This window comes from Populus alba, chromosome 7 (assembly GCF_005239225.2).
Source record: "Populus alba chromosome 7, ASM523922v2, whole genome shotgun sequence".
NCBI classification, from domain to species: domain Eukaryota; kingdom Viridiplantae; phylum Streptophyta; class Magnoliopsida; order Malpighiales; family Salicaceae; genus Populus; species Populus alba.
The window spans coordinates 2,476,088-2,489,942 of NC_133290.1; the positions used below are offsets into that span (position 1 = coordinate 2,476,088).

General features: G+C 33.6%; 2 protein-coding genes across 2 annotated transcripts; one reads left to right on the top strand and one right to left on the bottom strand.

The window, feature by feature from the left end:
• Positions 1-6,006: 6,006 nt before the first annotated feature.
• On the top strand, positions 6,007-6,997 carry LOC118050501 (uncharacterized). Its single transcript, XM_035060862.2, has one exon. The coding sequence runs from the start codon at positions 6,080-6,082 to the stop codon at positions 6,659-6,661; it is 582 nt and encodes a 193-aa protein (XP_034916753.1). The 5' UTR covers positions 6,007-6,079; the 3' UTR covers positions 6,662-6,997.
• A 3,685-nt stretch (positions 6,998-10,682) lies between these two features.
• LOC118050500 (GTP-binding protein At2g22870) lies at positions 10,683-13,768 on the bottom strand. Its single transcript, XM_035060861.2, has 4 exons — positions 13,243-13,768; positions 13,053-13,122; positions 11,199-11,361; positions 10,683-11,077 (listed from the first exon to the last, which is right to left on the bottom strand). The coding sequence occupies exons 1-4, from the start codon at positions 13,766-13,768 to the stop codon at positions 10,868-10,870; spliced, it is 969 nt and encodes a 322-aa protein (XP_034916752.1). The 3' UTR covers positions 10,683-10,867.
• Positions 13,769-13,855: the final 87 nt, after the last annotated feature.

Below are 13,855 nucleotides of genomic sequence, written 5' to 3' on the forward strand. Positions count from 1 at the left end.
TCTCTCCAACACAAGTTAGTCGAGGGTTCATCGTTAACTGTACATTACTAAACTCGTGAAAGTTTAGGTTATCAACAACACCTATCAAAAAACACCATAGACATTGCCTTTCACTATGAAAAGTTGTTGCTCGATCCCGACTTAGCATTCTCCTAAGGCCTTGTAAATGTGGATGAGCACAAAAGGTCACAAGACTTATAAGCCTTAGTAGGATTCTTAGACCTGGAGTATATTGAGTATCTACATGCCTAGCATAGCAAGAAAGCAACATGCTCGTGCTGAGTTGGGAAGTTTCTTTCTTTATTCTCTCGTTTTATGAAAGTGCCATCCTTAGAGGTGTCTATATATTAACAGGTATTCAAATTGATTAATGAGGAGTTGTGAAGAGAGACGTATATATAATCCTTCACCCTCTATATAAATTCCTCTTATTATAGCCAAATTAATCAAAGAGAGTTATAGGTTGCATCCCATACCTGAAGATGAAGAAGTTATTGGACTTTGACCAGGAAGGAGTTAGAGAGAGGCCGGCATCTATTTATTTGGCTCGGTGGTCGTTTTTGACAATGAAATGGAATAGAAAAAACCTTTGGTGTTTCTGCTGATCATCTCAAAAGTGTTGCTACATTCGCTTGAGTCAATTGATGCAATTAACATTGGACCATATTGTAATCGTTTTCTCCCAAATGTTGAGGTTGACATGTTCATCTTGAATCAGAAGTCTTTCTTCTTTGATAACTAGAGGGATGAGATGAGCTCTTTTAGGGAAGATTTCTTCTTGGTAAGGAAGGCCCCAGGCATTCTCTAATCATACCCTCTGAGGCATCGCTTATAATTTCCAATTAACATTGGGGAAGTAGCAAGCTAGGTTTTAGACAAGGTTAAAGAGTTGTTGGAAGATGCCATTTTTGAAGAAGAAAAAACTTGGAGTTTTGGAAATATGTTTGGTTTTTACAAAAAAAAAATTGGGAGTTTTTAGGAAGAAGATGAAGAGTTGAATATTAATTAATAGAAAAAACTAGCTTGATAATTTTTGTAATTCTTATTATTTATTCTATTCCTATGAAATACCAGATAAAAAATAAAAATCTTAAAAGAAAAAGGGTATAATGAAATTCATGAAATTCTTCGATCCCATAGAAATAATTTGTTTTATTTGACTGATGGAGACAATAAATAATTAATTATAATAAAAATTAATATAATTTCTATAAATAATAAAAATACTAAATAATAAAAGAGAAGAACTTGATTTCGCTCTCTATCATGCCCAAGCGAATCAATCTTTTGTTTTGAAATTGATTTGCTGACATGTTTAAAATTGAAATGTGGTTGATATTTTAAAGTAACAATGCTTGATTTATTATATTATTGATAATCGATTTGTCAATCAATTTAAGAAAGAGACATATCAATATTTCTTTATTTATTCTAAATAAAAAAATAAAGAAATATAATATCATTCTTTGTATTAAAAATAAATAACCAAGTGTCATTTGATAAAAAATAATCGTTTACTTTATATTTTTGAGTAAATCAATGAATATAGCTAAATTCAATCGTCAACTAATGAGACGAGGATTTAAGTTATTAATTGATGATTAAGTTCTATTTAGAATATTAATCTTTAGCAATTAATTATGAATGAATGTTGCGGTGAATATACGCCTAGATTATTCGATTGAGGCTGACGGGTCACTCCCATGTGAACAACATCATCGATGCCGCCATCGTTTTGAAGGCATCTTCTTTTCATTGATAATTATTTCATATATATCCACATTATTAAAGACTCCACCGAGGAACGTTTCAAATCAAACTTTTAATCATATATATCTCCACGTATGTAAGGAATTATTTCAATAGCTCAACCGAGGAATCTGTTGAACAGAGAGGATCGTTTCATTTCTTTTTTTTTTTAATGTTATAGTTAATATAATTAGATATACTCGAGAACCGGTTCTTACGTAAACCAAAACCAAGTCTGTGATATTTCAAGACACAAACCGCTCAAGCAGGATAGATTATGAGCCCTAGCTAGTATAGCCGAAGGCCAGCAGACAGCAACGCAAGCAGTCGATCAGCAGGGTAAGTAAGTGAACAGGAGAAGAAACAGCAAAATGCCAGTATTCCAGTTAGTTTTTTTCTTTTAATCTTAATTTTTATGTATAATCCATAGTCCGTACTTGATCTACAGTTAGAAGAGACACAACAGGTTCGAAGATTCAAGAAGTCGTTAATAATTAGAGAGACGAAGCTGGTCGGAGATTCAAGAAGTCTTCAAGCATATATCAGCAATTAGACTAGAAAAGATCAAGAAATCGACATCGAAAGAAATACGTAGCTCATCAGTACAGTCTGTGGATAGTAAAATGTGGACAAAAATAAAAAGAACAGAAATGGTTTGAAGCTGAGGTTGTGTTTTGTAGTTTTTTTTTAAAAAAATTAATTTATTAAATTAATATTTTTTATTTTTTAAAATTTGTTTTTATACTAATTCATCAATTCAAAAACACTAAATAAAAATTAATGTTAAACAAAGCACCACTAAACAGCCCAAGTCAACTACGCTATAAATATAATTGCTGAAGATGACATCAAGACGTCGTTCGTTTTGTTTTTGTCAACTTGTCAGTGATTTGGACCTTCCACTTATCTTATGTCCACATGACCAGAAATATATATATATATATATATATATTTTTTTTTTCCTTTCTTAAGTTCTTAACTCGACATTATAGGAATATTGTATGTCAGTTATTTTAATTACATTATCTCTCACCAATTTTATATGCTCAAAGAAATAAAGTATTTTGAATATTGTTTTCAAATTTTTAATTTAAGGAATGAGAGAAAATAATAAATTTGATTAATTACCACACCCCTAATTTAGAATTAATATACTCACTCTATCCAGGATCTAGCCGATCTGAGGTTATCAATTTTGGGCTTCAATGTAAGGTAATTAGCTGGCGAGGCTGAAAGTTGTAGCATTTTCCTCCGGTGGATATAATCATGGGCTCACCTAGTTCATCTACGTATAAGGCCAGGGCCTAACTTTTAAGTCTCAATTCACTTCACTTTCTTCAGCATCCACCCCAGAGAGAGTAGATGCTTTCACTCTCGAAAAAAACATAAGAGGATGTTTATAAAAATACTGTAAGAAAATCAAGCCAGTTACCTAAAATTAAACCCATTAGTGAGGATAGATTATGAAAAAATACGAACTTTTCATGTCTTGTTTCAGGTCTGAATTGTTTATGAAAAACCAGTCTCTTATTAGAACGAATACATTTTCTGATATTTAAATTAATAAATATTAAAGGGGAGAATAAAAATAAAATAAAATGAAGTTATAGAACATATAGCTTGTACATGGAGCTTGTGATGTAGATAGAAGCAATAAAGAAAGACCACAAATACAAGGATATAAAATTCTACCAAAAATAATCATACATAAGCTCTAATTGAAAATTTTATTAGTGAATATATATTTCTATTTAGGTATTCTATCTTTCTATAGATTTACATAACCCTGCAGTTATTATTGCGTGCTATATATTGTAGCATCAACATGAGAGATTGCTATGTTTTTTATAGCCTCTGCCACTGCCTTAATGGAAGCTCGGGACAAACTCATTCATCTTTATGCAAATAGATCACGCTCTCGAGTCATGACTCTCTGAGTACGTACCTTTCAACTGGTAAAGACAACATTGATGAGCTTGCCACTGTCAACTCTCTCATGGAAATCAAAAGTATCCATCTCAGTAGAACAACCGAAACTCTCATTAATTCTGGGCTTATCAACTATATATTAAAAGAAAGGTTCCTCATTTGAACCCATCAAAGAAGGCGCTTCAAATGGTTATCAAAATATTAGCCTTACTTGTCAATATTGTGACCAACCAGGTCACGCAGCTAAACGGTGCGCGCTGCTTCAAATTATAGCAACCTGTTGAACGTACCAATGGCTAATTGTGCCTCGTCAACTGATGGTTAATGGATTCTGCTACCTCACATCATGTGACAAATGACTTGCAAAACCTCCCTTCTCCCTCAACATATGTGGATCAGCTGAGATAATTGTGGGTGATAGTCCAGTTTGCATACTATTCATACAGGCCGTAGCTATACTTTGTTTTCCTCACCATCTACCACTTCTAAATTATCAAATTAATGTTATTTGTGTTCCTAGCTCTGCACAAAATAATATTATATCTTCATTATATAAATACTTAAAAAAATATTTTAATACAAAATTTGAACCCTTTAATATCTATATTTTATATTTATAATTTTTTTTTAAAAATCCTTTAATAAATATACTCTATATTCATAAAAAATATTTATATATTTTTTTTAAGGTGAGATAAAAAATCCTTTTGATTTAAATATTTTGACTTAAAATGATAACATTTTACCATATTATCTTTTTCAATGTAGGATAATTTTTTTTTGAAATAATATTTTAAATTTTATTATTTATAATAAATATAGTCTATATTAACATGGATTGTTTCTAAATTTTTTTTATATGAAATATTAAAATTTTAAATATAATTTTTAAAATTTTCCAAATTAACCCCTTGAAACCCGACTCTTTCACCTAATCTCAGATTGGGTCGGCTGAAAGTGCTTGTAAATGTTTCGACTCAATTTCTAAAAAGAAAGAAAGAAGGAAGGTTCATTTCCCCGCGTGTCACTTGAAGAGTCCATTTTTCCAGGTTTTTCTTCACCATCCACACGGATGTGTCCAAGAAATTGAATTCTTTTACAGCGAATATGCATGGCTATAGAGAGTTTCTAGTATCACATAGCTCCAATCCAGCTTTACATGGAAAAAACATATTCCGTTGAAAAATACTAAATTGAATCAATCTCATCTCTAATTAACTTTGAAATAAATTACTGTATTTAAAAAAAAAAAACAAAAAAATATGTTTTCTTTACTTTTTCTCGAGACAATAATCAAAGGTTATGTAAGAGTATAAAAATAAAAAATAAAACAATAAAAGCGTAATATTATTAATATTATAGATGAAGAAAAGAAGCATGTTCAATGCACCCATCCCTCTCCAGCAGAGGTGGTCAGATTTCAGATGAAGACGGAACAAGAAAGTATTACTTTCAATAGCAAGAATGCATGGAATCAAGTATTCATATAACAGACACTTGAGGGCTTAGCTGGCTGTGGTAAACTGCAAGTTCAATCCTTGCGAACGTTCGAACCTCAAAGAGTACCCCTGTCACCCCCGTGGTGTCTTACCTGTTCACTGGGCTTGCAGGATGTTCAGTGGATTAGTTGTGGTGCGCGCAAGCTGGCCCGGACACCCCGGTTATCAAAAAAAAAAAAAAAAAAAAAAAAAAAAAAAAAGTATTCATATAACAGACTCTCACTGTAAAGATTAATAAATAATGTGTTTGATTATATAATAAATTAACTTTCATAATCACGAGTTTTGCGTAGATCGATTGCATCTAAGTTTTTTAAGTGCTTTAAACTGGTCAAAGATTCTGAGCAAAGGCCAGGAGTGCGAGGAGGCAACAAAGTCCACTAACAGAGGCGGCTAGTCGCCGGCTTCGCTATTCGGGACTTGTCTTAGGTATACGTTCTTCAATGGTTGGCTCATTAATTATTATTTTTCTTATAAATCCTGCATTTCCTTTAATTTATCAGAATAAATTATGTTTTGTTCTACAAGAACAAACGAATATTAAAATCAAGATTGAGATGAGCCAAAAAGAGATAAATTCAAAGGAAGAATGAATACAGGCAGTTATGGTGGGAAATATTTTTAATGAATAAATTAAAAAGGGTCAAGAATTCAGCGTTGGACAATTTAGTTGATGTCAGCACTGGCGTCGGCTGATAAGAAACAAATACATTTCTTTTTGCCTCTCCGACCAATAGCTTTAGCAATCAGTTGATGCATCCTTGTCTCATCAACAGATTTGTCTACACATGTATCTCGCTTCGTCATTATTTAATGCAGTCTTTTGTTGATCAAATCTCATTCCTCATCTTCTTCAAAGCCCGCGCACGAGCACACCAAATACTTCTAGCACAGCCTCAGCCATGGAAGCATATAATTCTTCTACTTCTTTAACGACATCCTCATCACCGTACTCGAAACAATCCTCCGAGGAAACAAAAGGCCTGAAAATGCCACAATCTTACCATCTATCACTCCATTCCATTCGGAAACCTCAGATGAAACCATGGAAGAAACCAATAGCACCATTGCCTCCAACGCCACCAAGAGTTTACAAGGTGGATCCTATAAACTTCCGAGACCTTGTTCAGAAGCTCACTGGTGCACCCGAGCCAGAGCCAGTGCCAGAGCCACAGCATCAGCCAAGGCTCCAAAGCGTGGCACCTCCTCCACTTGATCTTGCTAAACCAACATTATATGGTCGAGATTTTTCAGCAGTACCCTCACAACTCCTTCCTTCTCCTGCGAAAACCCCATTGTCTGCCTTGTACCAGGAGTTAATGTCTGAATCATTGGATGTAAAACCCAAGAAGTTATCAGATAGTTTAATGGCCGTATCAAGTTCGCTCGAATTGAATCTGTCACCATCCTCTCGTGCTTGGTGTTCCTTTCCTCTTCTGAGTCCAGGAACTCTTTCCAGTCTTGAGCAAGGCACTGTGCTTTAGATGTTAATTACAATATCCCCATGCCATCTTTTACTTCCAGTACTGTTAGCACAATTTCTTCTAGCTAGGTTGAGGCAGCTCTCTTGCCCCTTTTCTTCTCTCAGGGAATCATCTCGTCTTTTCTCAATTAAGCTGCAGACAGATGCAGTTTAAAACCACAGTTCTTTACCTTGTAATTAAGAAAAAAAATATGGCGTCGGTTGAATCCGTAACCATTCAACTTCTTAAACACCAGAATAATCGTCAGCTCTGGAAGCCCTAGGCTATATATAGCTAGACACTCATTTGTGTAACATGAAGCAATCAATATATCAAGACTGTTGGTTCATTTTTCAATATATATTTTTTAATATTCAATAGATTTGTGAATCATGTAGTGTGTGTGTGTATGGTAATTACTTATGTGATTGCTTGTGTGAAAATGCCGTTGCTGAAGCGTTTAAGAAATTCATTTGGCTCTTCTTAGCAATATAAAGTTATGACATACATGTGGAATTTTAATCCCCCCCCCTATTCTGTGATAAACTCAATGATAATTAAAATAGTAGGTTTTTGGTAATGTTCGTACATATGGTGCTTTTGAAAAAAAAAATAAATTCAATTGATAATATAATATTTTATTTTTATTTTAATTCAATATCAATATATAAAAACTATAAAAAATCATTCAAGCATTAAATAATTTAAAAAATACTTTAAAAAAAACTATCACTAACAAGCACAAATTTGTTGAAGGAGCTTGGATCGAGCTTAAGACATAGTTACATACCACTTAGTTACTTATAATTCATATAAGCTTAAATTGTTAGATTAATTATGGGTCATTTTGCACATAATTAACCAATTAAGAACATTTTTTTACCTCCTCCTAATGGATAGAATATCCATCATCCAACAAATACATGCGAGCCTGCATTCTAACATATTTTCTCAAGTGTTTGTGAACTTATAAAGTGTGGTGTAAAATACATCTAGCTTGCTAAATATATAAACTATGTATAAAGGTCCTGTTTGATATTATACTTTAATTGAGCTTTTGAGTTATTATTTTTTTTATTGTTCTGATGTGATAATATTAACAATAAATTTTAAAAAATAAAAAAAATATATTATTATATATATATATATATATACATATATATTTTTTTAAAAAAAATACTACATAAAATAACATCCAGAATAATTCTAAACCCTAAATTAATATGACGGCGATGATTCGAGCAAAGTCCAACTGTTACTAGTCATAAGCCAATATTCAACCACCACCTAATTATGTACTCTTTTGTAATTTGAACATATTAAGATATATGTTTTATCGGATTTTATGGTTTCATATATGGTTTTTTAATTTGTAGTATCTTTTGCTTTCATTATAGCAAGATATTTGTATTGTTCATTCGTATAATATTTGTGTGCTTATAATATTCTCCTTATATTGTGGACCATCCTATTTAATTGAGAAGGGACCCAATGGAATAAATGGTGAGATTTGTGTTGACACTTCATTGTGAAGATTGATTCCTACATTTTTTTTTTAAATAATGGTGGCTGTTCTTGTCATTTATTCATACAAACACATCAAATTTATTAGAAAACCAAGAAATCATGTGATAGACTAAGGTCTGGCTCTCTAATTTAAAGATTAGTGGAAAAGCTGACATTTAAATAGAATGAAAAAGGTTTGATGGCAAAGTTACAAACTATACAGCTTTTTTCAGGATAAATTACTTTATTTCTAGAAAACAAATTGTATAAGAACAATTTTTCACACTAGATTTTCATATAAATTGAAGTCTGAACCTATACGAAATAAAGTGTGAATTTCACGAATTTAAATTATTGATTTTTCACTAAATTAGTAAATATTACATATGTTTATATTAAAGTTTTATGTAAAAGTTTTGTTTATATAACATTACTCTTTCTTTCTGCAATGGAAAAACAAAGAAATCATATTAACTCATTCTAGAAAATATCCAATTTAAAATACTAATTCATCGAAGCATAAATCTTGATCACCTTTGATATTTGATGTAAAAATAAAATTTATAAATAAGGATAATCCTTCTTTAAATATATCTATAGTTTTAAGATTCAATTTAATTTGACAGGTTAATTTGAGATTAAATTGATTTGGATTTAAATCAATTTGAATTATTTTTTTTTTTTAAAAAAAATAGCTGACTTGGTCAAAATCCGACCATTAGACTATTGTTTTTTTTTTTTTTAAAATAAAATCATTTTAATTTGTTTTCTTTTTAAATTAGAGTTAATCCTCCCAACATATAACCAAAAATTTATTTTATTGATACAACATCAGATTTTAAAACTATATAAGTTACACTTTAACATGAAACACATGTTTATTTTGAATGCCAACATGAATGTGTATACATTATGGAGCTAAGAGAAAAACACAAAGTTAAAAGGAAAGAATAAAATATAATGTTTTGGGACTTCGAGAAGCTAGTAGCAAGTGGGTTTGACCTAGAATTCAGATTTGTAATTTTTTTTTTTAAATAATGGGTTATTTTGTTATTGATTTGGTCGTGAATATTTGCTTACTCTGAGGGTTTTATTTTAAAAATTCTCGCTCTCTTTTACTTTTAATTGCTTGGTTATATTGATAATTTCCTATCCACGTTCGTAATTGTCTTTGGATTATAAACTTGAGAGCTTAACAACGAATAAAAAATAAAAAGAAAGTTTAGCTTTTGGATCACTTGGCATTTGGTCTTGTAAATTCCTTCCAAGTAACAATCTTTGTCCTTCAGTAATTGCTTCCATTTTCCCCGGATTTTCTCAGGCGACCCTCCAAAGGAGAACCACTTGCTACAGAGCAGATTTGTTGGAGGCAACTTGTCCTGAAGAACCTTACCAACTTGGCAAAACTATGGCCGAAACTAATATGAAGGCTCTGTGTAAAAAGGATAGCAACAGAAGGCAAAATCAAATCGGATACATGATTCAAGAAATTGTCAGACTAGCTGGGTGGTTCATGCTGACCAAAACTGATTGCTTGGTGATGTAAGTCTATAGTATTATAACTAGTTGCAGCTGTGGGTTTATGTAATGAAAATGGTTTGATCTGGACAGGTCCATCTGACCTAGCTCCAGCACTGGCTAGACATGTCTAAAGATGGTATTTTTTAATGGCAGCTACATCGTGTATTTTCGAATGTTAAACAGAAGCCAGCTCAAAGAAAACAAGTCTTCCATTGTCTCAGCAAGTTGCTTAAAGAGAATCTGTGTTGAGCTTAATATCTGGACTCCCCTGCAAACTGCAAATCCCTAAACCTACTGAACCTTTGGCCCACGCCTGCTTATAGCAGCCTGGGGATGGATGTTTGTGATCTTATATTCATAGCGTCTCATACTCAACATTTCCCAGTGCGTTCTTTTTGTCAATACGAAGCTCAAAGCTTGATTTTTAAATGCATGAAGTGTTAAAGATCATGCATCTTAGGTTTAGATCTATTGCATGCCCACCAAAAGTAGTTGACATCCTTGCTGATTTATTAGTTAAAAAAAAAAAAACACAAGTACTTTTTAGATGTTTGACCATGAAATGCAAGTGACAGGAATTCCTACTTGGGAAGTCAGTTGTTCGACGAAGTAGACAACAGAAGGCAGGAAATGCATTCAAAGACCAACCGGGGAAAATGTTATTTGTCAGCACTGAAGATGCCCTCAGATCTCATGCAACACAGAAAAATGAGCATGGTCAAACTTAGAGAGTGTTAGAGACAGCGAGTGCTGCAAGTGACCCTCCTCTAGATGAAGGAAATCACAGGACCATGACTGTAGAAATTGGACCAAAGTCCATTGAACTTCAAAATAACAACCTTTGACTACAGCATCACAGTTTGTCCAGACATAAGGATTCGGCATTTATTATATAACAACTCATAGATTAAGCATTGAAAATCAAGATAACATAAGTTTCTGCAGTCAAAAAGTATAGCTGAAACCGTAAAATCCAACTATCTAAGCATAGAGCAGGTATTGATAAGATCTTAAGGAAAACAATAAGACTTCTCTCATCTATGTACATATGAAGAATGTTACATCCAACACAAGTGCATGTTACGGGTCCTACTTATTTTTACCATAACTTTGATTGGCAAAATCTACAAGTAATGAGAATACATTAAAAAAAAGAAGAAGAAGAAAATTTCTACACAACACTTAACATTTGTTTTCAATTTATTGATCCCAGTAGTTTCTTAGCTGGGACATGTGCAGGAGAAGCTCATCTCTGCCCAAACCAGTGACGCTACTAGTCATGATCCATGCAGGATGTTCCCGATAGTTTTGCCTCATTAACTCTTGAAAATTCTTGATATTCTCATCAGGCCTTGTTCTCTTCCCCCCCTTCATTTTGTCACACTTAGTGAAAACTAAAGTTATTGGTATCTGAAACACATTGGAATGGCAGAAATGAAAAGCACTGATATAGCATCACGCAGGTAACCTAGTTATACACATTAAAAAATTATCAAGATAGTTTTACAGTTAAAGTTAAAGAGAAGCTTACATTGTTGCGTCCAAGCCAATTAGCACAATCCAGGTCAATCTTTTGAGGAGGGATGCTGGCATCAATGAGAAGTAGGACAGCTACCAGAGTTTCTCTGTTCAAAAAGTAGCCCTTTGTAAACGACGACCAGTCCATTCGAGCAGAATCTGGGGCTTTAGCAAACCTGAAAACAGAGTGAGTTATTAAGCAACCATTCAACCACATACTCAAAAGATACTAATTTCCAAGACGTAGTTGGGCAACACAAACAAGATACTCAAGGGTAGTCATTCAATTCTTCAATAGAATGCCCTCTCAAAACAAATGAATCATGAACAAGTTAGTTAGCTATCACAGACTAAAGCAGAGCATCCTGCATGAGTTCAAACAGAAATGACACGCCAAGAGATGCACAAACTGGAAAAGCTCCCATAGAACAGTTTGCTGCCTCTCAAAAAATGTGGCCATTTTCTACTACAATCTAACAACCACAGTCGGCCATTATGAGAACATAACTGGATGGCACTTATTGTTATCTATAATTGATTTTTCTATGTCCTCATAAATCCTGAAGGAAGGCCATCATAAGAAAAACAATGTCTAATTTTCCACAATCACATTCAGATAAGTGCACAATATGCTCACCGGCTTTGGCCCACGAAGATTAAGCACAGATCTAAACGTTAGGAATTTAGCAAGAGTTGCTAATAAAACAAAAGTTTTCCTTTTGAAAGACTAAAGCAACATGGACAGAAAAGCAGGCCCAACCCAAGTTCCTTTCACTACCAGCACTTACCCTGTGCTGCAAGTAATACAACTTACAACTTAAGGCAAGAACACTAACTCGAACTGTTCAAACAAATAGCAGCTAAGTGTGTGTGTATATATATATTCAAAAGTTCAAAACCATCAGGTTTGGCAACTCATAAATTTGCAAATAACAACCCCAATTTTGCTACTCCATTTCTATGAATAGACCATCACAAGCCCCAAACAACAATTAATTTTGCTTTTTTAGTTTAACTTCAAACCAATGAAGCTATAAATATCAGACCATTGTTAAATGATTTTCCCAAAAATTTGATGGGGGGAAATGTAATTGAAAACAATGCTTCAGTTGCCAGTTTTGTGGAACACAAACTTTCCACCACAAAACATATGATTAAAATTTAAAACATAACAAGAAAATATACTAGTTGATATAGAAAGAACTATCGTATAATAAAATCAATCTAAATGGCATAGACAGGAAAAACAAAATCGTTCCCCAACAGAATCACTACAAAACAATAGAACTACCTCAAAGTTGCAAGGATACACCAGAAATGTCAACAGAAGTTTTCTCTTTTTCTTTCTTGGACAACATGGAGGGTATTACAGCTCAACGGCTCAAGCGTAGAATCTTACTTAAAGGCTAAATCCTCATTTGAACCCCCCGAGCTAGACCTGGTGCTGAGGTATTTCCCTTAATCTCAAGACAAGTTCAGCAAGCTATTCTACTCATCCTCGAGGAAAAGCACCAAATAATTGCATATAAAAACAGAGCAATAAGCACACCCAATCCATGTATAAAAATTAAGCTTAATACAGCCTAGTAATCGTGCTTTCGCAAAAAGTACAAAAATTCCAAGCAAACATTCTTCGCATCAGTTCATTCACCAAGAAATGATAACTAGTCACTATACATAATAACCCTAGTAAGCATTCTTTCGAAAAAAGTAGGACAATTCCAAGCAAACATCCTTTGCACCAGTTCATTCACCAAGAAATGATCAACTAGTCACTATACTTAATAACCAAATATATCGCCTAGAAAAAAAATCATTGAAAACAACTAAAAAACAAGGGGGGAAATCAGAAACATTAGTTGCTTACCCATAACCAGGCAAATCCACAAGGTACCAACTTTTATTCACCAAGAAATGATTTATCAACTGGGTCTTCCCTGCAATGCATAATATAAAAAATAAAAATAAAAATAAAAATAAATCAAACCCCATTAAAAATCCATAATCCAAAAATAACATTAAAAAAAAAATCGGACCTTTTTTTCAAAACATCAAACCTGGTTTTTTCGAAGTGAGAGCAACTTCTTTCTTTCTAGCAAGAGCATTAATAAGTGAAGACTTTCCCACATTGGACCGACCCAAAATTGCAAACTCAGGTCGCTCATCTCTCGGACAATCCTTGGCCCTTGCACTGCTTTTTACAAACTCAACTTCCTTAATCTGAGAATGACCCGCATAAGGTCCAACAACGATATTCGAGCCGGGCAAAATCATCTCCTCCGCCACTTCATCCGGGTCAATTCCCGGCGGCACAAAGAGAACTGTACGGACAAACCGGGCCACGTCAGAGAGTGGAGATGGTTTCGATGTCTTTGAAGCAGAGACATGGCCGGAAGGTTTTGGGTTAGGAGGTTCTCGGGTCGAGTAATTGAAAGAGAAGGTTAACGGAAAAGGGTTTTTGGCGTGTTGAGGAAGAGAGGGAAGCGATGAGAGAGTGAAGAGGCGGTTTCGAAGTAGTAGCATTTCTGGTGGTGTAGCTTTACAAGCTCGACACAGGCTCCTTGCTATACCTATTTTTCTCATTAGTGTGCTCTGGTAATGTTAGATTTGGTCCCTATACTCTCCATTTTATCCCAGTTTAGTCTCTTCACTGCCTTTTGTTTCCACCGT